General features: G+C 41.1%; 1 protein-coding gene across 1 annotated transcript in view; it reads left to right on the plus strand.

The window, feature by feature from the left end:
- Positions 1-1,448: 1,448 nt before the first annotated feature.
- The window catches only part of SUMO1 (small ubiquitin like modifier 1), a 30,351-nt gene continuing 7,345 nt past the window's right edge, over positions 1,449-24,454 (plus strand). The window contains exons 1-4 of the mRNA XM_066345990.1: positions 1,449-1,603; positions 17,459-17,533; positions 19,712-19,789; positions 23,151-23,222. Coding sequence (XP_066202087.1) covers positions 1,592-1,603; positions 17,459-17,533; positions 19,712-19,789; positions 23,151-23,222 — 237 coding nt within the window. The 5' untranslated portion in view covers positions 1,449-1,591. The remainder of the gene's footprint in view (positions 1,604-17,458; positions 17,534-19,711; positions 19,790-23,150; positions 23,223-24,454) is intronic.

Raw genomic sequence — 24,454 nt, forward strand, 5'->3', positions numbered from 1 at the left:
TGACTCACAAGAGTAAAATAGAGTTATTAATTAGTACTAATCTTTTAGAAGTTTGTACCAATATTATTATTACTATTGTATAACTGTACTTTGAATAACTTACCACCTGACTTGTAGCTTATAGATATGAATTAACTGTTATCTAAAAATATGTAACCATAGTGAAACTAAAACAATGATGTATTCAGAATACCATGTGATTGTAACTTAGTGTGTGTGCATAAAAAGTAATGTTAGACCAGCCATTGGGAGAGATGCCTGGCAGTAAATGCTAACCAGAGAATAAAGAATTCGGCTCTCTCACTCGATTTTCGCCGACGCCGTCTCCTCCTGTGGGACCCCGGGACCCCGGAATCCCCCCCGGCAGTGGTATGATGTAAACATTTCAGTAGATTAATATAAAAGGGGTTCCCTGCGAGGAACTCCCAAAAAGGTGGTTTGAGGTGATAATCCTGTAGATTGACACCTTTTAGAAGGCGTTGGTCAGAAAAGGTACTAAAGCTGAGGGGTCCCCTGCTGCAGTAGTCGCCCCGACTCCAATGTTGATGTTGATGTGAACTGTCTTCACGGCACTCTGACCAAAGATAGCCGAGAGGAGCACCCCGACCTGGCCTCTTTAAGCTGTATCCAGGCACGCCAAAAGGATTTGTGAGTAATAAACTGCCTGTGTGATTCTTGCAACTAACTTGTGTGTTGGTCGTGTCTTTCCTCCGGTGTCAGCTGGTGTCAGCACTGATAAGTAGAATCCTCATAGTTGCCGCAAGAGTAGTCTTGAAGAGGCTGCCAGCCCTGCTGATAAGCAGGAGTGTCCCACTGCACCGGGAAGTCGAATCAGGGACGCCTGATCAACGTAGAGCTTGGGCTCTACTGGGACACCTGACTGGGGATCCAACCGGCAACCGGTGATGGAATCCGGAATCTTCGCATATTCGCATGACATTCCAACCACCCGAGGAGGTAGCCGAGCTATCTGGCCGGGGCTACAGCAGCCTCTTTTAAATCAGTAGTCACCAAGATTGTGTCCAATGGGATCGTTGTTTTGTTTTGTTTTTCCAAATCAAGGGCAGGGTGGGGTGGGGAGCTCGTTAACCAAAAATGTTAGCTTTAGGGTAAGAAGCGCTGATACCCAAACCAATTTATTCCGGGAGGTTGACGAGGAAGGCCAGGGGACAATAGAAGCATCTCGGCTCAGCCTTCAGAAAGGCGCAAGGTGTCGGAGAGGGAGGAGTCTGAGCTGTCAGTGCGGTCCCAAACAGCGGCTGGAGAGGGGGACCTTTTCCCCTGGGGCATGGGCTGGAGGTCGAAGCGCACGGCCTGGCCTTGGGTGGAGCACACGAGACTGTTGTTACGGTAATTCACTCCCCCGACCACCGTAAAGCAGCTCCGGAGCTCTTGCGGCGGCGGGTTTCGCCTCTCCTCTCCTCCCCAACCCGGCTCCCAGCGTGTGGCGGAAGTGACGCGAGACATAGCGGAAGTCCCTTCAGACGCGGTGTTGTGCTGTGGGGAAGAGAGGATTTGTAAACCTCGGAGCGAGGTTCTGCCGACCCGAGGCCGCTGCTGTGGGGAGACCCCGGGTGAAGCCACCATCACCATGTCTGACCAGGTACTGCGCTGGGAGCCGTCTGATGACCGTGGCCAGGGCCTTGCTGGGCAGGTCCGCCTGCCGCTAGGCTAGGGCCGGGGAGGGTTGGGGGGAGGGGAGCGCAGCCTGGGGGAGGGGGCGAACGATGGGGACTCGGCGGGCGAGCGGAGGGAGTGGACTAGGGCCCGAGGCGGCGGGGCTTTCGGGAGCGGTCCTGTCCTTCTCCGGGCTCGTTCGTCACCTTCAGTGCCCCAGCGCTTTTAGTCGCGGCCTCGCTGAAGCCGTCCCCCCCCTGCGGAGCCCAGCTTCTACCTCCCTGGGAGGGGGTGTCTCTGGGGAACCCGTGTGCCTCTCTCTTTAGAGAACCGATTGCAGAAACAGGGCCCCAGGCCCCGGTTATGTAACAGGAGAGAATCTCTGCCCGGGAGGCTCCGTGGCCCTGAAAAGCGGGTAGACTTGCACTTTTTGGTTCTCGGTCTTTAGGTAGTCCCGGAGTGGGTAAGTGGGGGCGGGGAGGGAGACATTGTCGGCTGTTGCTGGGAACCTGGAAAGCTCTGCTTTCCCGTTCGGATTGCCCCTAGGGCCTGGCCGCCGCTGCGCTTTTCTGAGGCTTTTTCCATGTGGGGGTGCAGAGCTGTAGCCTCTTTTCTTGTGCTTTTCCATTTCTTACTCGGGATTGGTTGAGCAATTCTGTTGTAAGAGAGCACTCAAAATAAGAAACAAAGTAGAACAAAACCGCTCCAGCACCAGAAAACGTTTCCTCTGGGCATAAACCTGAAGATGATCGATAATTTTGAGGAAAAGATAGGAAAGCTTCGTGTATATAGAACACTTGCAGAACTTTTGCAGAAAGCTGCCTGTTATGGCAAAAGGCTCCATCTCAATGTTAATATCAAGAATTTTTGGGGGGTTTACACTCAGGAGAGTCCGATTTTCCCTGGTAAGTTTTTCTTCATCTTTTCTAGGTAATAACGCTTATGGCTAGGTGTTTAGTAAGTAAGGTGTTTGTTGTTTTTTTTTTTGTCTTTCCGTTTTTGCTAAGACGACTTTGACATTTTAAAATTTTTTGGACCTTTTGCTTGTTTAGTGATCGTTATCTAGAAAGCTCTTTTTAATTTAACTCTATAATGTACTTGAACTTGTAATTCTAACACACATACTCCCTTGACTTTTTTTTAATGCTTTTTAAAAAATATTTTATTTATTATAGAGGGGGGGAGAGAGGGGGGGAGGGGGAGGGAGGGAGAGGGAGGGAGGGAGGGAGAGAGAGAAGGGCGGAGGAGAAGAAAGCATCAACCCCCATATGTGCCTTGACCAGGCAAGCCCAGAGTTTTGAACCAGCAACCTCAGTGTTTCCAGGTTGATGCTTTTTTTTTTTTTTTTTTGTATTTTTCTGAAGCTAGAAACGGGGAGAGACAGACAGACTCCCGCATGCGCCCCACTGGGATCCACCCGGCACGCCCACCAGGGAGCAACGTTTTGCCCACCAGGGGGCGATGCTCTGCCCCTCTGTCTGCCGCGACCAGAGCCAGTCTAGCCAAGGAGCCATCCCCAGCGCCTGGGCCATCTTTGCTCCAATGGAGCCTGGGCTGCGGAAGGGGAAGAGAGAGACAGAGAGGAAGGAGGGGTGGGGGGTGGAGAAGCAGATGGGCACCTCCCCTATGTGCCCTGGCCGGAATCGAACCCGAGTCTCCCTCACGCCAGGCTGACGCTCTACCGCTGAGCCAACCGGCCAGGGCCAGGTTGACGCTTTATCCAGTGTGCCACCACAGGTCAGGCTTCCCTTGACTTTTAACCCATTTTAGTTTTGTACCTCTTGGCCATAGCAAGTGAGGCTTTTGTGGATTTGTACTGTTGTGTAAAACGTACATATGCACTTTTTAAAACTGATTTTAGAAAGAGAGGAAGATAGAAAGAGAGAAAGAAACATTGATTCGTTGTTCTACATACTTATGCATTCATTGGTTGATTCTTGTCAACCAATTGATTGTTGGTTCAATCCCTTGTCTGACCAGGGATTTGAACCTGGCAACCTTGGTATATCTGGACTACACCCTAACCTACTGAGCTAATAGGCTAGGGCAGGGGTCGGGAACCTTTTTGGCCAAAAGAGCCATGAACGCCACATACTTTAAAATGTAATTTTGTGAGAGCCATACAACGGCCCGTGTATGTTATGCATTATCCAATAAAAATTTGGTGTTGTCCCGGAGGACAGCTGTGATTGGCTCCAGCCACCCGCAACCATGAACGAGCAGTAGGAAATGAATGGATTGTAATACATGAGAATGTTTTATATTTTTAACGTTTTTTTATTATTATTATTATTAAAGATTTGTCTGCGAGCCAGATGCAGCCATCAAAAGAGCCACATCTGGCTCACGAGCCATAGGTTCCTGACCCCTGGGCTAGGGTCTATATTTACATTTTTAAAGCTTAGCTATAAGCTAGGTTAGTTTTGTGTGGATCTTATTACTAACAGTCTAGATTAATTCCCAGGTCGATATGGGAATGGCATTATAACTCTCCTTAGACAGTTGTTTACTTGGTTGCCAGGGAGGAAACAACAGGTGTATATATTCAATTTCATCAGCTTTTTATTTTGATGCTCAGAAGTGACTAGGAGGCACATTGAAATTTACTAGTTGGGTGAAAGCAATGTAGAGAGTGAAGTATAAAGTATATTGTAGAATTTATTGCTCCAGTTTTAATTCTGGTCATTTAGGAAAAACATGAAGGAAGAGATAAAGGACCTAGGACAGGAAAGGTAGATTTAGACCAGATGGTCTTTAGATTCTTTGCCAGGGATCCTCAAGGCCAAAATCATTTTCTTTTTTATTATTTATTCATTCATTTTACAGAGGAGAGAGAGAGAGAAAGAAAGAGAGAGAGAGAGAGAGAGAAAGTGGGAGGATCAGGAAGCATCAACTCCCATATGTGCCTTGACCAGGCAAGCCCAGGGTTCCGAACCGGTGACCTCAGTGTTCCAGGTCGACACTTTAACCACTGAGCCACCATAGGTCAGGCAAGGCCAAAATCATTTTCATAATACTAGGACATTATTTGTCTTTTTCACTCTTGATTCTTTTATGAGTGTTCAGTGGAGTTTGTTCATTGGAGCTTGCTTTTTTTTTTGAGAGAGAGAATTATCAGTTTGTTGTTCCACTTATTCACTTATTTATGCATTCATTGGTTGATTCTTACACCTTCACAGGGGAATTGAACCCACAACCTTGGCATATGGGAAGGACACCCTAACCCAGGGGTCCCCAAACTTTTTACACAGGGGGCCAGTTCACTGTCCCTCAGACCATTGGAGGGCCAGACTATAAAAAAAACTATGAACAAATCCCTATGCACACTGCACAGATCTTATTTTAAAGTTAAAAAAAACAAAACGGGAACAAATACAATATTTAAAATAAAGAACAAGTAAATTTAAATCAACCAACTGACCAGTATTTCAATGGGAACTATGCTCCTCTCACTGACCACCAATGAAAGAGGTGCCCCTTCCGGAAGTGCGGCAGGGGCCGGATAAATGACCTCAGGGGGCCGCATGTGGCCCGCAGGCCGTAGTTTGGGGACCCCTGCCCTAACCCAACTCAGTTACCTGGCCAAGGTTCCAAAAGACAATATTTATTTAAAGGAAGTTCTATTTGAAAGATGTATTTTCTGAGGCAGTTCTTGGGAGGTTATTGTCTGGTGCTAAAGTATTGAAATTGAGTAATTTCAGGTTAAATTAGGTAGACATTAAATTCACAAAGGACTTAAAATGCTGGATTCTCCACTGATTAATGAAATATCGTTATTTTTGAAATTTGAGTGAAACACTTTGTTATAATTCTAACAATTCACACATTCTCCAGTGGATTTTTGGATCATCGTTATTGAATAATCCTCTAAAACAGGTTCTAAACCCAGGGTTCATTGACCCTAAAGGTGGAAAATCCAATGAAATTATATGGAGTTTTTTGTGAGTATTTGTGCATGTGTACTTTTTAGGGAGAAAGGACCCAAAGCTTTCATAAGGAGTATGTGATCCCTCAAAAGGTTTAAGAACTAGCCTGAAACAACAGAAATCCAATTGGGTCCTCTCCTTTACCCTAATCTCACTTTACAGCAGTACTAATAGGCACTTACATGGAACAGAGTTTATTATCAAACCAGTGATAGGGGTAATTTGTACAAATATTTTCCTTTTGTTCAGCTTTGTAGTGTTTCTTTTCTATACTAAAATCATCAATGGCAGTGTGGACTTCAGCTCTTCAGTTCAGGTCCGTTAATTTGTAATAATTGGATGACTGATTTGCTTCAAATCCTCATTGAATCTGTTACAACAAGATCCACTCTCCCCATCCCCACCTCAGACAAAGAGATTGATTAGGTGATTTCCTTTTATTGTTTGTCAAAGATTTTGAAAGCGGTATGGAATTCTAGTTACCTGTTGGTACCTAACAAACTACAGTACCTTGAAACATAATGCCTTAAAACAACAGCCTTCTGTTTTGCTTATAAATCTGCAATTTGGTCAGAACTCTGTGAGTTGGACTCGTCATTGCTCTGAGTGTGTGGGTCCTATGCCGGGATCACAGTACTCAATTGGCTGGGTGCTGTGGTATGGCTGGGCTCTTCATGGAGTCTCAAGATCTGAGTGGTCTCATCATGTGTTTTTTTCAGCATGGAGACCCCAGGATATTCAGACTTATACCATCTCAGGGCCCACAGAGAGAGTGAGTATTCCCAGAGGACCCTGGGTAGAAACCTCAAGCCTCCCAGGACCTATCCTTGGAAGTCAGGCACATCACTAAGGCCAGCCCAAATTCAAGGGAAAGGCATCTGTTTACTTATGTACTGACTTTATTATTTCTTATTGGGATATAATTGACTTATATTAGTTTCAGTGGTACAATATAATGATTCAGTATGTGTGTATATTATGAAATAATTGCCATAATCTGATTAACATCCATCATCACACAAACACAAATTTTTTTCATGTGATAACTTTTAAGATCTACTTTCTTAGCAACACTTAAATACACATAATAATTCAGTGTTAGTAACTAGTCACCCAAGGAAAGACATTGAGATTTCATTTCTCAGTGGGAAGAGTGAAAAAGAATTGTAGTTCTCTGTAATCCGCCACTTGAATTGTATTTCCTCAGGTAGGCTAGCATTATTCCCTGCAGTGTTCTTTAGATCTCCCTGTTGATGTTTATTGATCTTTTTTTTTTGAAAGATTGTCCTTTTTATTTATTTTTTTAAAAATTTATTTTTTTTTACAGAGTCAGAGAGAGGGATGGACAGGGACAGACAGACAGGAATGGAGAGATGAGAAGCATCAATCATTAGTTGCAACGGCGCATTGCAACACCTTAATTGTTCATTGATTGCCTTCTCATATGTGCCTTGACCACGGGCCTTCAGCAGACTGAGTAACCCCTTGCTCCAGCCAGCGACCTTGAGGTCTTGAACCTGGGTCTTCCGCATCCCAGTCTGACGCTTTATCCACTGCGCCACTGCCCCGGTCAGGCGATGTTTATTGATCTTACTGAATGTTTGTGACAGCAGGATAATGTGATGAGCTGGGTGTTTTTTTTTGTTTGTTTTTTGTTTTTGTATTTTTCCGAAGCTGGAAATGGGGAGAGACAGTCAGACAGTCTCCCGCATGCACCCGACCGGGATCTACCCGGCACGCCCACCAGGGGGCAACGCTCTGCCCACCAGGGGGTGATGCTCTGCCCCTCCGGGGCGTCGCTCTGCTGTGACCAGAGCCACTCTAGCGCCTGGGGCAGAGGCCAAGGAGCCATCCCCAGCGCCCAGGCCATCTTTGCTCCAATGGAGCCTCGGCTGCGGGAGGGGAAGAGAGAGACAGAGAGGAAGGAGAGGGGGAGGGGTGGAGAAGCAGATGGGTGCTTCTCCTGTGTGCCCTGGTCGGGAATCGAACCCGGGACCCCTTGCATGCCAGGCTGACGCTCTACCACTGAGCCAACTGGCCAGGGCCGAGCTGGGTGTATTTTAAAATTTATAATTATTTATACTATTATGTCAGAATAAATATATTAAACTGGAGCTATGGCTTGAGCATGTAGTGATAATTAAACATTTCATGCTCTTAATAGGTATGATATGTTTTTTCTCTGATAGATACATGAGGTGCTGCTAGTAGATGGTATAAATATAGAGAGAGGGGTGTAATAAATTTCAAAGAAAATGTGACCTAAACAATATTTCATAATATTTTGAAAAGGGAATATGATTGTTACATAGAGTACTCATGAAAGTTGGTTGAATAGTTCAAATTTCAGTACTATAAAGCAGTCATAAACTATGTCTTGACACCCCTAGCAGTTAGCATGTTGCTATTACAGCTTTTATATGTAGTGTTAATAATTATTTACTTAAATTAGTTTTTTTTTCATTAGACTGTTCACTTTTGAGGGTCAGGAATCAGGCTTTATTTGACCTTTATTTCTGATGTGTCCAGTACAGTGACTGGATACTTAGTAAAAGTTCTTGGAGTCATCAGATTCATTCATTTAACAAGTTTTTTTGTTTTTGTTTTTTGAGAGAGAGAGAGAGAGAGAGAGAGAGAGAGAGGGACAGATAGGACAGATAGACAGGAAAGGAGAGAGATGAGAAGCATCAGTTCTTCATTGCAGCACTGTAGTTGTTCATTGATTGCTTTCTCATAAGTGCCTTGGCTGGGGGACTACAGTAGAGCGAATGACCCCTTGCTCAAGCCAGTGACCTTGGGCTCAAATCAGTGACCATGGGGTCATGTCTATGGTCCCATGCTCAGCTGGCAACCCTGTGCACAAGCTGGTGAGCCTGTGCTCAAGCCAGATGAACCTGCTCTCAAGTTAGCGACCTTGGGTTTTGAACCTGGGTCCTCTGCGTCCCAGTCCGATGCTCTATCCACTGCGCCACTGCCTGGTCTGGCATTATATAATTTTCTGATACTCTTTTGCTTTAAAAAAGTCATGTGGGCCCTGGCTGGTTATCTCAGCAGATAGAGCATTGGCCCGGCAGTGAGTGGATGTCCTGGGTTCGATACCCAATATGGGCACACATGAGAAGCGATCATCTGCTTTTCGTCCTCTCCCTCTCCTCCTTTTCTCTCCTTTCCTCTTCTCTTTCTTTTTCCCGTCTCTCTTTCTTTTCTCTTCTCACAGCCAGTGGTTTGATTGGTTTGCATGTTGGTCCTGGATGCTGAGGATAGATCTGTTGATCTGGGAATTGGCCCCAGATCAGGGTTACCAGGTGGATCCTGGTCAACGTGCATGCGGGGGAGTCTATTTCCCCTCTTCTCACTTAAAAAAAAAAAATCTATATATCTGTATATACACACACATAATAAAAAAGTCATGTAGGTAAATTCACACAGATCCCATTATTGGATACATTAGTTTTACAGTTTGCCATATTTCTCCATGTATAAGACTCACACTTTTTCAAAAAATTTGGGGTCTAAAAACTGGGTGCATCTTATACAATAGTTGTAGATTTTTTTACTTGCATTTTCCTCTTTTTTGTACTTGTTTTTGTGCTTATTGTTGCAGACAGTGATTCGTCATCACACAGATGAGGACAAGCTAATGGATGGGAGTTTTGACAGTGATGAGGAGTTGCATGAATTTTATGATGAATAAAACTTGAGTACAATAATTTTATGTAATACATTTCTTTTTTTCAAATTTCGGGCCCCAAAATTAAGGTGCGTCTTATACATGGGGAAATACGGTACATTTTAGATAATTCTGCAACACTTAGGTTTATTTAAAGATATGTTGTATTTGTTATACTTTTTAATTTTGACCATTCTTTTTGCTTTCAGTTGCCTTTACTGAGTTAGTGATTATCTGAAGGAAAAGACCTGAAGGAAGGAAGGGTGGAGTTTTGTTTGTTGAAGTTATTTTTAATTTCTAAGGCCAGTAATTTTTAAAGGTTTTACTGAAGACTAATGAGCAAAATAATACACGCATAAATGTACAGTTTACTGAATTTTCACAAAGTGATTGTCTGTGCACCTAGCACCCAGATGAAGAACCGCTGTCCTTACTACTGATACACAGATTAGTTATGCCTGTTTTTATGCATTATAGCATTAAACAAGTATGTAGAGTTACATAGTATATACTTCTGTGTCTGGCTTCCTTTGCTCAGAATTTGGCGATTACTATGTTGTTAAATTGTATTGCTGTATTGCATTCCATTGTGTGACTCTACCACAGTTTACTTATCATTCTGCTTTTGATACACATTTGAGGTAGTTTTTTAGGACCTGTTTTTTTTTTTTTTCTCTTTTTTTTGTGTGGCAGAGACAGAGTCAGAGAGAGGAACAGATAGGGACAGACAGACAGGAAGGGGTTAGAGATGAGAAACATCAATTCTTCCTTGCAGCTCCTTAGTTGTTCATTGATTGATAACTCATATGTACCTTGACTGGGGGGCTACAGCAGACTGAGTGAGCCTTGCTCAAACCAGATGAGCCTGTGCTCAAGCTGGCGAGCTCAGGGTCTCGAACCTGGGTCCTCCACATCTCAGTCCAACGCTCTATCCACTGTGCCATCACCTGGTCAGGCAGGACCTGTTTTTAACATAAGCCAAATGATAACCTGTTTACAGCACCTTCTATGTCAGTTCAAATTGCTTCTGTACTAAAAACAGAAAGTCTGATATATTAGGTTAAATATGCAGCTTATTTTTCTAATGAAACAAGTCTAGACATAAGTAGTTCAGGGATGGTAAGGCAGTTCCACAATGCCTTCATACTATTTTTTTTTTTTTTTGTATTTTTCTGAAGTGAGAAGCGGGGAGGCAGAGACAGACTCCTGCATGCCCCGACCAGGATCCACCCAGCAAGCCCACTAGGGGGCGATGCTCTGCCCATCTGGGGCATTGCTCCGTTGCAACCAGAGCCATTCTATCATCTAAGGCAGAGGCCATTGAGCCATCCTCAGCACCCAGGCCAACTTTGCTCCAGTGGAGCCTTGGCTGCAGGAGGGGAAGAGAGAGACAGAGAGGAAGGAGGGGGGGGGGGTGGAGAAGCAGATGGGCGCTTCTCCTGTGTGCCTTGGCTGGGAATCAAAGCCAGACTGGCCGATGCTCTACCGTTGAGCCAACCGGTCAGGGCCTCCTTTTTACTTTATCTTTAATTGATGTCTTCACTCTTACGCTTGTCTCCTTGTAGTCATACAAAAAAGTGCTTTGTTCCAGGCAAGAGAAAGGGATAGGGAAAGGGAAGGAGCAGGGAAAAGTATGCCAAAGAGTATGTTCCATTAAAAAGTATGTTATCTTATATCTCATTGGCCAGCACTGTGTCATGTGGCCATAAGATAAACTGAGAAATACGTTTGTAGAAGGCCAAATTTAGGGTTCCCTTTGTAAGGAAAGAGAAAATGGATATTGGATAGGTAATTAACAATGTCTACCATACCTCTAAATTTGTTTGCTAGTACTCCTGGATACAGTCCAATCAATTTGTTCCAGGTTTTGCATAGGTCCATAGTCTAGGCTCCAAGAGGAGGTTTTACAAAACCAGTATGATTTTCAGTTGTAATTTTTAGTTCCTGAGAAATTGCCTTTGCATATCTAATGTTTAAACACAATTTTAGGGTTGCATGTAAATTTCCACAAGATCCAGTATCTTGACAGCTTGACTTAAACCTTGAAGGTATAGAGCTAAATCTGGTCAGTTCCATTCTAAATCTTTATTACTCTTATTAAGTTTGAACATATCCACCACAAAAATGAAAGTGCATATATATATTTTTGTGGTTTTTAGAATTGTGGTATATCTACTGAAGTGTGAAGGAGATGACTTGAAATTTTGGGGAGTATATTTTTTAATAATGGATATAAATATTAGAATTATCCAACTTAACCTTTGTTGAGCTTTCTTCACTTTAGGAAATAAATGAAAAAAAAACTGATGTATTATAATCAGACCTAGGTATGTTTTTTTTAAATTTTTTTTTATTTATTCATTTTTTAGAGAAGAGAGAGACAGAGAAAGGGGGAAGAGCAGGAAGCATCAACTCCCATATGTGCCTTGACCGGGCGCAAGCCCAAGGTTTTGAACCGGCGACCTCAGTGTTCCAAGTTGATGCTTTATCCAAGACCTAGGTATTATAATGAGATCTATGTATTATAATAAGACCTATGCTTAACAGAATTTTTAGAAACTTTTTTTTTTTTTTTTTTTTTTTTTACAGAGAGAGTCAGAGACAGGGACAGACAGACAGGAAAGGAGAGATGAAAAGCATCAATTATTAGTTTTTCGTTGCGCAGTGACACCTTAGTTGTTCATTGATTGTTTTCTCATATGTGCCTTGACTGCGGGCCTTCAGCAGACTGAGTAACCCCCTTGCTCGAGCCAGCGACCTTGGGTCCAAGTTGGTGAGCTTTTTGTTCAAACTAGATGAGCCTTTGCTCAAGCTGGCGCCCTCGGGGTCTCGAACCTGGGTTCTCAGCATCCCAGTCTGACACTCTATCCACTGCACCGCCGCCTGGTCAGGCATTTTTTAGAAACTTTGAATGCATTTTTTAATGAAATGTCTTATTATGGAAAATTTTAATGTATGTATAATTAATTGTACCCATAGACCCACATCTTGCTCTATCTTACTTTGTCTACACTGCCCCATTCCACTACCTCATAATATTTTGAAACCAGTCTAAGACATCACATCATTTTATCTGTAAATATTTTATTATGTGTCTCTAAAAGAGGACTTTAAAAAAAAACCCAGGATACTGTTACCACACCTTGAAAAATGAACAGATTTGTTAATGTCATCAAAGAGTAATCTTTGTTTTCAGGTTTCTCTAAACCCTTTCTCTTTCAGAAGAATGCATACTCTTACACAGCTGGAAGGAGCAATGACAAATTGGGGGTAGTTAAATGTGATGCTCTCTCCATTTGGTTGAATTACAAACATACTGATTGCTGGAGTGCTTTTAAGCAGAGTTCTTGTCCTTTTTTTTTTTTTTTTTTGTATTTTTCTGAAACTGGAAATGGGGAGAGACAGTCAGACAGTCTCCCGCATGCACCCGACCAGGATCCACCCGGCACGCCCACCAGGGGGTGATGCTCTGCCCCTCCGGGGCGTCGCTCTGCTGCGACCAGAGCCACTCTAGCGCCTGGGGCAGAGGCCAAGGAGCCATCCCCAGCACCTGGGCCATCCCTGCTCCAATGGAGCCTCGGCTGCGGGAGGGGAAGAGAGAGACAGAGAGGAAGGAGAGGGGGAGGGGTGGAGAAGCAGATGGGCACTTCTCCTGTATGCCCTGGCCGGGAATTGAACCCGGGACTTCTGCACGCCAGGCCGATGCTCTACCACTGAACCAACCGGCCAGGGCCCAGAGTTCTTGTCCTTTTGACTTTTTTTTTTTTTTTTCTTCCATTTTTCTGAAGCTGGAAACGGGGAGAGACAGTCAGACAGACTCCCGCATGCGCCCGACCGGGATCCACCCGGCACGCCCACCATGGGGCGACGCTCTGCCCACCAGGGGGCGATGCTCTGCCCATCCTGGGCGTCGCCATATTGCGACCAGAGCCACTCTAGCGTCTGGGGCAGAGGCCACAGAGCCATCCCCAGCGCCCGGGCCATCTTTGCTCCAATGGAGCCTTGGCTGCGGGAGGGGACGAGAGAGACAGAGAGGAAAGTGCAGCGGAGGGGTGGAGAAGCAAATGGGCGCTTCTCCTGTGTGCCCTGGCCGGGAATCGAACCCGGGTCCTCCGCACGCTAGGCCGACGCTCTACCGCTGAGCCAGCCGGCCAGGGCCAGTCCTTTTGACTTTGAAATTAAACTACACTTTGACATTGCACAATAAAATCCTCATGAATTTTGAACATTTGTAAATGAGGATTATTGAATCTTCTGTCCTTTCTAGGACTGTTCTCTTTTCAGATCCTTAGCTGTCTTCTCTTTCCAAGCGGTTCCATCTGTCTCAGAGAGAAGAATGGATAGTGCTTAGTGTCTGATAGTTTCTTTATCATTCCTGTTACCATGATTCAGTCTGTGGATGATACATATCTGAAAATGTAGAGGTTTCCAGTTCCTCTCTTTGATCTTGCGTATACATTTACTTTCCATTACCAGTTTCTTCTGCTCTGGGGCTGTGTATCCTTTCCAGCCAAACTAACCCTCCTTCTCTGGGATTCTCTTTTCTCTGATGACCTAGTGTCTCAGACCCAGTGCTGAATGCTTTCACTGTTTTATAACTAGTGTGCCATACTATTCTATATTGGCTGCTTTTTTACAGGGTAGAGAAGGAAAGGCAACATACAAAAGACACTGAGATCACTGGTGACATACTTTGGCGTTTATTTCCCCCCCAAGATCACCTCATTTTTCATACTAGTTTGACAAGGGAAAAAAAGACAGCTCAGGAAAAGTTTGATGACTGTGCTAGGCACACAGGGCTATTAAACAAGTGGTACAGATGGCATTGCTATAGTGCTTCAGAGTTGGGATGACATCACCAAAATGGAGTGAATAGGGAAATTGGCAGCTATTTTTGGAAATTTCAAATCATAGTGTTTACATGTCCTTATGAGATTGATATGAATTATCTCTTAACCAACTGTGAATGTAAAAAATAAAAAAAATGAAAGGATTTTCGTTTGGATTGGTGTACAGTAGAAATATGAATTATTAGTAAGATTTTTGTGGTATGATACAGAAAACAGTGCTGTCAACTTAATTCGACAACATTAAACAATTGCCTAGTATTTGCCTGACACTGGAGACTATAAAGATGAAAAAACTTGGATCCTCTCTTTGTAAAGCTGTAGGGAAGACAAGACATACAAAGTGGCCACAGAAAACATTAATTTATTCAGCAAGCATATTAAATATCTTCAAAGTACCAGATATTGTGCTTAATCAGAAATACAAAGAAGAGTAAGGCATAACAATAGGAACTCCTGCTGGGAGATAGAGATATATAAACGTGGTTATAAAAGGTTAAAGTAAGCAGTATGGGGACATTTAGAAGAGTGACCAGGGACATAATTTTGCAGGAAAATATGCCTGAGCGGTCTTGAAAGGGGAATAGTGTAAGAAAGAGCATCCCAACCAGAGGGGATTAATATGTACACAGATAGTGGAGATAAGGTAACAGGTGCCGTGTTCAAAGAATTGTGGGTAGTTCAGCATGGCTGGAGCAAAGGATAGTATTAGCAAAAGAGATAGAACCTTGGTCGGCAAACCGCGGCTCTTGAGCCATATGCCGAGAGCCACATGCGGCTCTTCGACCCCTTGAGTGTTTAGCAAAGGCCGGCTTAGGAGTACCCTAATTAAGTTAATAACAATGTACCTACCTATATAGTTCAAGTTTAAAAAATTTGGCTCTCAAAAGAAATTTCAATCATTGTACTGTTCGTATTTGGCTCTGTTGACTAATGAGTTTGCCGACCACTGAGATAGAAGAATAAGGCTGATTGCTAGATAGGGACCAGCACATGAAGACCAATATATGTCAGTTAAGGAATTTGAATTTAACCCTGAGGTTTCTGGGCAGACTTGGGTTGCATTTTAGAGCAGTGGGTTTGGTAGTATTTTGGAGAATTGAAGAAAGCAAGACGGTTATGTCTGCTATGCTATTGTAAATCCCATTGGAAAGCTGAGGGGTGCTGTGGTTCCTAGAAAAATTTTTTAAATACTGGACTTCAGGCCCTGGCTGGGTAGCTCAATTGGTTGTCCTCCCTGTACACAAGGTTTGCTCAGGGCTATATAAGAATCAACCAATGAAAGCATGAATGGGTAAAGCAACAAATCAATCTTTCCTTCTATATCTCTGTCCCCCTCCCTCCTCTCTCTGCTTCTCTCCCTCTCTCCTCTCACCCTCTCATCCTCTCTCCCCTCCCTTTCTTTCTCTAGAAATAAATCAGTAAAATACTGGACTTTACCTAGATGATCAGTGGGGTGGATTTCTGTGATACGATTTTAAGAGAGTCTGAGGGAGGATGTATATTCCTGGTAAAGGAAACAGACCACAAAGGGCTGAAGGTGGAAAAATGCTGATGGGCATATTTGGGGAGCAGTAAATAAAAAAAACCCAAATCCTTGGGTTTGTAAAATGGTAAGAGAAAAATGAGAATTGAGTTTGGTAATGGAGTAACTCAATATGGTTGCTGTGGGACTGGAAGCTATTGATACTTTTTTATGGGGGTGGGGTAGATATTCAATAAGAGAAGCTGTACTTTAGAAAGAGAGCCCTGAAGCAGTGTGGATGATGGAGGGGAAAGAACTCTTGTCCTGAGCAGCCTCTATAGCTATCTTATATGGGAAATACTGGAGCAAAATCACCCCTATTGTGTTGATGTATTGCGCTGGGGTTGGGGGGTGGGTTCTTTGTGTTAATGCAAACAAAGCTTTACTAACACTCCTTCTTCCCAGTTAAAAGAGAACTCGGGGCTTTGTTGGTCTTTGTTGCTATTTGTTGCCCTTCACTGCATGGAATAAGTTGTCCTTACCCTCTGTAAATACTTAAAGAAGCAGCTGTTTACTATGAATACAAATTCATAGAAATGTGACGTGAGACTATTTGAAGACAGTCTTCTAGTTTTCAGGTGAAATACTGTCTCACTAAAGGAGGTTATTTTGCCTGCTGCCATAATATGCAGTAGTCAGCAAATGTTGAAAGTTCTGCAGAATGAAAAACAGGCAAGGATTCACACTAATGAAGTCAATTCTGTTATGTAAGCATTTTCCTAGACTCTAGCCTATACTACTTCTAGTTTAATAGGATCTGTTAAATTTTGAATGTTAAAGAGCCTATTGGTGTTAAGTTACTGGCATGAGATACGCAGGTAATTGCCCTGTGATTTTACTTGTAAAATACAATATCATTGGTTACCGGTATATTCTTATCAAGTATAGGTTGACAGTTTTAAAGTTATTACAAATAAGAGAGTGTATATTTAAATAAGTTGGAAATTGGAGGCTAAGTGAAAATTGCCAAGCTATCTCCTTTACTAAAAATGGCTTACTTCATGGTGTAGTTGTTTGAACTAATTTGTTCTGTTAACTTCATTTTCTTTTCAGTACCCCTTCATTTGAAATTACTTTATAACCTCTTCTGTCTTCCAGTTCTGTTTCCTTATTCTTTTTCCTTCTTACCCTGTGTGTGCTTTTTTCTTATTCCAGTTCAATTCCCCTGATTTTTTTTTCAGCCAAGCCTAATCTAAAATTGAATATAAGGTTTCATATTGTCTAAAATAATAGATGATATACGTAAAACTGATTTGGTTTGACTTTGGGGCCAATACTTTGCTGTTTGATTTTCCTTCCTAAATCCTTTCTAAATAGACTTTGCTTATGCTAATATTAATTTACATTTCTTAGTACAGTTTTGTAATTGGAGTAGTTAATTTCTCCTGATAGGCTGTAATTATCTTGTTGCAGGGTCTGGTTAAGAATTCATAGAGAATGAGGTTTTTTTGTCTTATTAGGACTTGACTGTAGGCCAATGATTTCCAGCTAGTTCCTCTGCCCAGCAGCCTTAGCACCACCTGGTAACTTGTTGGAAATGCAAATTATATAGCCCAACCCAAACCTGCAGCATAAACTGGTGCAGGGCCTAGCTGTCTTGACAGGTCCTTTAGGAGATTCTGATGCACAGTGAAGTTTTACAACCATTACTGTAGGATATTATAATAAAAGAGACCTCTTGATTTCTAGTGAACTGGTGTTTGGGCCAGTTTGACTTAGGACGTTTTTGCTTAATTGACTGGGCAAGAATAAAAATGTTCTTTGTAGTCTCAGGTGCAGATTTTATATCTTGAGCTAAAGTAATGGGTACTCATAAATGAGTAATGAAAATAGCATATAGGAACTTCTATCTTTAAAAGTACTTTTCTTTCAGGAGGCAAAACCTTCAACCGAGGACTTGGGGGATAAGAAGGAAGGAGAATACATTAAACTCAAAGTCATTGGACAAGTGAGTTTTATTATTTTTCTTTTTTGACTCTCCTTGAATATATGAATAATTTCTGACACAGAAAAAATGATTTAAGTAAGGCAAGTAATAAAAATGGCATTTTCATTTACTATAAATGTTGGATGTAGAAGATAATTGTTTTTTAACTGTTCTTTGAGGCAAATTTAGGTTACTTTAATTTCTCCAAATAAAATCTTTTTCTTAGTGTGCTTCAATGGCAAATACAGTGAATACTATTGAGTAATAAGACTAAGGCTCACCTTAAACAAAAGGCCTCGGCTTTTTTTGTGACCTTTTCCCCTTTCCTGGCAACTCATTTCTCCAGACCCTGGCCTATATCTTATTGACCGTTTTTGAGATGTTAACTATAATTAAGGTTAGCTGAAAATTGTCAGAAGAATGCATCTTCATAGTAGTTCTTTTTTTTTAATGTTTATTTTTAGAGAGGAAGGGGGAGAGAGAAAGAAAGGGACAGGAACATTGATATATTCCTGTATAGGCACTGACTGGGGATCGAACCAGCAACCTCTGTGCTTCTGGATGGTGCTCTAACAAACTGAGCTATCCGGTCAGGGTGATGGATGTTTTTTTAAAGGGCAAAAGGCAGAATTGGTGGGTTCTCATCATCCAAGTGTGAGAGTTCCATTCTCCCAATCATGGAATATTACTAGTCCTTCAATTTTGTGCTAGTCTGATCGGTAAAACTATTTTGTTTATTTTACATTTCTCTGATTACCAATGAGGTGTAATTTTTGGTCTATGTTTATATTTTTCTATGGATTATACATTCACATTATTTTCTGTGGTTATCTTATTTTGAAAAATATTTATTCACATACATAAAATCCATTTCAAAGTGTATAATTCAGTGACTTCAGTATTTTTACAAGGCTGTTCACCCATTACCACTGTTTAAGTCCAGAACATACTCATCACCCCAAATAAAAACGCTGTACTTAGTAGTAACTCCCCACCCTCTGCTCCCCCAGCCTCTAGCAACCACTAATACACTTTGTCTTCATGTTTTTATTAAATCAAATTTATCAGTCCCTTTTTTAAAAACGGCTTTTAGGTTAAAGTCTTGCTTTAGAACAAGGATTTCTCAATGTCAAGATTAGGGGAAAATTTCTCAAGAAAATTTAAATACCATCTTTTTTAATGTTAGCTCTAATTCATCTGGATGTGATTTTTTTTTAGTGTATGGCATTGAGGTTGTGCTATAGAAATTTTGCCTGTTCATGAAATTATCCATAGGAAGAGAATTTGTTTTTCTTTAAAATTATAGACACAAAATATTGTAAACATTCAACTTCCACTAATATGATTTGTGAATGTGATATGCAATCGTAAGGATTAGCTTTGAAATTTTACAGTATTTGTTTCTGGTTTGCCCGATAGTTTCCGTGACATTTTGGGTAAAAGAAAAGAATCTGTAGTCTTACAAATCCATTTGACTGATTCGTGTTCTTATTTATCATGTGGGAGAAACCAAACTCTGGGGGTGACTTTCTAGGGCAGGTTTCAGTTTCGCAGTCTGTTGTTATCTTACCATTTGTATCTCTCTTGTAGTTTGACCACCTTCAATGACACTTCAGTTGTGGGGGATGACACTTTTTGTTTTGAGTTGCTTTGGGGGAGTTGTGTAATTTTACTTCTTTTATTTTAAATATAGAATGGGCATGTAATTATGAAGGAATGCATTCCTTTTAAAAAAAATTTTAAATTTACTGTTTTTGGGGTTTTTTGACTGAGAGAAAGGAAGGGGAGAGAGAGTGAGAGCGAGAAACACTGATTTGTTGTTCCACTTATTTGTGCATTCGTTGATTGATTCTTGTATGTGTCCTGATGGGGAACCAAACCCACAACCTTGGTTTATTGGGACGATGCTCTAACCAACTGAGCTGAGCACCCATCTAGGGCAATGAAGGAATGCATTCTTTGACATATATGCTTTTACCTGCACCACCAATTTTAAAACCCAAGACAGATTGTGTTTATGTTTGTTTTATTAAATTTCTTTCAAAATGGGTATAAAGCAACCTCTTATGCATACTAAAGTATTTGATGAGAAAATACAGGTAACATGGTTTGTTTCTATTTGTGTAATTAAATAATTTGTTTCAAGCAGATCAGATAATTTACACAAAGAGGGATAACGTTTTTCTTTTATCTCCTTAGGATAGCAGTGAGATTCACTTCAAAGTGAAAATGACAACACATCTCAAGAAACTCAAAGAATCATACTGTCAAAGACAGGTTAGTATGTTATTGTATTAAATAAAGTGCTTTATATGTGATTAGTTTTTCTTTATGGTTTACCAGTGTATGTGATAAAGGCAAGTAAATTTTGTTGATCACTGTGAAATTTCCTTATTTGTAACCATGAATGTTCAGCTATATGTTAGATTTACGTACTAATATTATCTCTAAGTACTAATTTTATTATCTTTATACATATTACCATAGATTACTTCTAATTGCATTATATGCTTTTATTTTTATTTTATTTTTTTTGTGTGTGTGTGTTTTACCTATGTTTCTCTTTTATTCTGTAAATTTTAGGGGGAAAATTATCTGAGTGATGTTTTGACTTAATTAGGCATTTAACACATTTTTAGTGAATATACAAATAAATAGAAAGATCATTTCACCTAATTAGCCCAACATTTGGTAACCAGTTGACACTATGTGAATCTTTCTAGATTTTCTTTTTTTTTTTTTGTATTTTTCTGAAGTTGGAAATGAGGAGGCAGACAGACTCCTGCATGTGCCCGACTGGGATCCACCTGGCATGCCCTCCAGGGAGCAATGCCCTGCCCATCTGGGGCGTCGCTCTGTTGCAACCAGAGCCATTCTAGTGCCTGAGGCAGAGGCCATAGAGCCATCCTTAGTGCCCGGGCCAACTTTGCTCCAGTGGAGCCTTGGCTGCGGGAGGGGAAGAGAGAGACAGAGAGGAAGGAGAGGGGGAGGGGTGGAGAAGCAGATGGGTGCTTCTTCTGTGTGCCCTGGCCGGGAATTGAACCCGGGACTCCTGCACACCAGGCTGACACTCTACCACTGAACCAACTGGCCAGGGCCGTGTATGCTTTTAATATTAAGAGATTTTTCTCTTTAAAAAAATTGTAGAGAAGTCTAATTTATTAATACCAAATTCTCACAGATTCTGGCTTCAGGAGCTAGATTATTAGATCAATAACTAATTCCTTTAACCTGTTTTAGATTCAGGTTTGGATTCTATCACTGTTTGATTGTGGGACCAAGAACATGCTATTTGCTTCTTTTTCCTCATAGAATTATTACAATGCCTACTCCATGAAGATGAAATAAGATAACCTACATAAAACTGTTAACATGACACCTAAAAATGCTCAATAAATGTCCACTAGTATTAATAAAATACGTATTTAAAATAAATATAATTTGAACTAGTATACAGATGCTCTTTGACTTATGATGGGGGTTGTACCCCAATAAGCTCATCATAAGTTGGAAATATCGTGTCAAAAATATATTTATTAGTACACTTAATCTCAATATTCAAAGTCATAGCTTATCCTAGCCTACCTTAAATGGGCCTAGAACACAATATTCAAAAATGCTGGCAATTGGTGAACATGCAATGCAATGTACAGATGACATATTGTAGAATTGTACAGCTGAACCCTGTAAAATTTTATTAACTAATGTTGCCCCAATAAATTCAATAAATTTTTTTTTAAATGCTGTCAACACAGTATCTTGTAGGGTAGTGGTAGTTTACCCTCCATGATCGTGTTGCTGACTGGAGTTTCAGCTCGTTGCCGCGTCTCAGCATCACGAGAGAGGATTGTGCTGCACATCGCTAGCTTGGGTAAAGATCACAATTCAGAATCTGAAGTACAACTCACCCTTGAAGAACACCGGTTATTTTGTATGTGACATGTGTTACAGCTGTATTCTTACAATAAAGTAAGCTAGAGAAAAAATGTTATTAAGAAATTTATGAGGAAAATACATTTATAATACTGTACACATTTATTGAAAAAAATCCAGGTTCAAAACCCTGGGCTTGCCTGGTCAAGGCACATATGAAAAGCAACTACTACTCTGAGTTGATGCTTCCTGCTCCCTCTACTTTCTCTCTCCTCTCTAAAATCAATAATAAAGTATAAAATAAATAATTATTGAATCATTTATTCAATTTGAGTTTGATTAGTTTTTATATAAACTTTGTTAACCTTAACATGATATAACGTTTCCTTTTTAAAAGACCCTATAATTAAATTAAAATCAAAACATATTCTGCATATTTCTTTTATTTAATATATCCCTGGAAAGAATTTAAAATGAAATAAAGGGTAGGTCTATAGTCTTAAATACTTGTGTGTAGTACATATTGAAAGATAGTTTTAGTTTTTTTGGATGTTTTTGGGATGGTGTTTAAGCAGTCAGTGAAAATCTTAATACATTAGTCATTGAGCAAAACTTACACAATACCTTTGGACTAAATAAGTTATTGCATTTTTTTTCTTCTTTTCCAAGCGAAAGGATGGGAGATAGACTCTTGCATGCGCCCTAACTGGGACCCACCCAGCAACCCCTGTCTGGGGCCGATGTTGTGCCCATCCCAGGCCATGCTTGCAACCAAGCTATTTTAGCAACTGAGGTGGAGGCTTCCCGGACCCATCCTCAGCACCTGGGGTGATGTGCTCCAATCAGTTGAGCTATGGCTGCGGGAGGGGAAGAGAGAGAGTGAGAAAGTGTGTGTGTGGGGGGAGAGGAAGTGGTAGTGAAGCAGATGGTCACTTCTCCTGTGTGCTAATGCTCTACCACTGAGCCAGCTGGCCAGGACCTGTGTGGTTTGTTTGTTTTTTAAATTTTTATGCACTTTATTGGTGTACAGTACAGTTCTATAATGCATCATCTGTGTATTGCATTGTGTGTTCACCACCTCAGGTCAAGTCTCCCTCAGATGATTCCTTTTTTTTAGATGATTCTTGATTTGTACTTATTAGTGAACTTATTTCTCTTTAAACGAGTCACCTCTTCTCTTTTAGCTATTTTGTTGTATAAGTGATTAGAAAAGTATATATTTAATATCTTTTGTGATATTTACATTGCTATCTATGCCATCACAGGTTTATTATAGTTTTATCTGGATAGCTCCTGTGCTTTATGAAATTTCTGTGATTTAATCTTTTTTAAAACCAGTTTGGTTTGTACACTTGGAAGGTAGTGAAGGTACACATCCAGTTTCTGATTGTATTTTTTATGTTAGCTTATAGATTTTAGAGGAAACTGTAAAATAGTTGTCAAGAGGACAGGCTTTGATCAGTTTTGGCCTTAAATTCTTGGCTAGCTGTGTGCTTTCTCCATCCCTTTGATTTCCTAGATGTAAAATAAACATAAGGTATTGAACATTTATGATTATGTATGTAAAATATGTGGAACAAGGAAGGCTTAGTAAATAGTTGGTGCTCAATAAATTGTAAGTATGATTTTAGAATTAGCTGTTTAATGTTCTGTGTATTCTGTTGAATCTTTCATGTTTGCTTTTTGTGCATCAAGGTTCTTATATTCTCTAAGATTTGTATGTGTGTGTTTTTATATATTTATTTATTTATTTGCCTTTTTTTAGGGAGTTCCAATGAATTCACTCAGGTTTCTCTTTGAAGGTCAGAGAATTGCTGATAATCACACTCCAAAAGAAGTGAGTAAAATTTCTTTTTTGAGTCAAGAAAAATTTTAAATTCTTCATTGAATGATTGGGTTCATTGATATTAAACTGCCCATTTCTTGAATATTCTCTGATTTAAGCAGTATATCATTTGTCAGAGAGAATACAATATTTTGAGTTGAATTTCCCATGTATTGCCTTCAAAGGTGCCCATTAAAAGAGAGGTTGACAGTGGAATGGGTACTGAGATTGTCATAAGGTACATACTCTGCCTTTTTGAAGATGGACAGATGTTCCTCAAATTTAACAGATTTTTGATATACTTTCATGGTGAGGGTGACCTTTATGCTTTGATTTTTACTTATGACCCATTTTGAGAACATAATACAAAAGCTTAGTATTTGGCCTGACCAGGCAGTGGCGCAGTGGATAGAACATCAGACTGGGATGTGGTGGACCCAGGTTCGAGACCCCGAGGTCGCCAGCTTGAGCGCCGGGCTCATCTGGTTTGAGCAAAGCTCACCAGCTTGGACCCAAGGTCGCTGGCTTGAGCAAGGGGTCACTTGGTCTGCTGAAGGCCCACAGTCAGGGCACATATGAGAAAGCAGTCAATGAACAACTAAGGTGTCGCAACGAAAAACTGATAATTGGTGCTTTTCATCTCTCTTCATTCCTATCTGTCCCTATCTATCCCTCTTTCTGACTCTCTCTCTGTCTCTGTAAAAAAAAAAGCTTAGTATTTGGTTCTCATCTTGATTTATGTGTTTTTTTAAAGTTATTTTAAGTTTTTTAATTTATTTTTTATTTACAGGGACAGAGAGAGAGTCAGAGAGGGATAGATAGGGACAGACAGACAGGAATGGAGAGAGATGAGAAGCATCAATCATCAGTTTTTCGTTGCAACACCTTAGCTGTTCATTGATTGCTTTCTCATATGTGCCTTGACCGCGGGCCTTCAGCAGACCGAGTAACCCCTTGCTTGAGCCAGCAACCTTGGGTCTAAGCTGGTGAGCATTTTTTATTTTGCTCAAGCCAGATGAGCCCGCGCTCAAGCTGGCGACCTCGGGGTCTTGAACCTGGGTCCTCGGCATCCTAGTCCAACGCTCTATCCACTGCACCACCGCCTGGTCAGGCTTGATATATGTTTTTTAATGCTTCTGTGTCTTTGTTTTATTATGTGGATTGTTTTCTTTATGTATTGCTTTAGTTTGGTTTTATCTGACATTGTTTCATGATTAGATTCAGTTTTGCATTTTTGGTATGAG

The sequence above is a fragment of the Saccopteryx leptura genome, chromosome 7 (genome assembly GCF_036850995.1).
Source record: "Saccopteryx leptura isolate mSacLep1 chromosome 7, mSacLep1_pri_phased_curated, whole genome shotgun sequence".
NCBI lineage: Eukaryota > Metazoa > Chordata > Mammalia > Chiroptera > Emballonuridae > Saccopteryx > Saccopteryx leptura.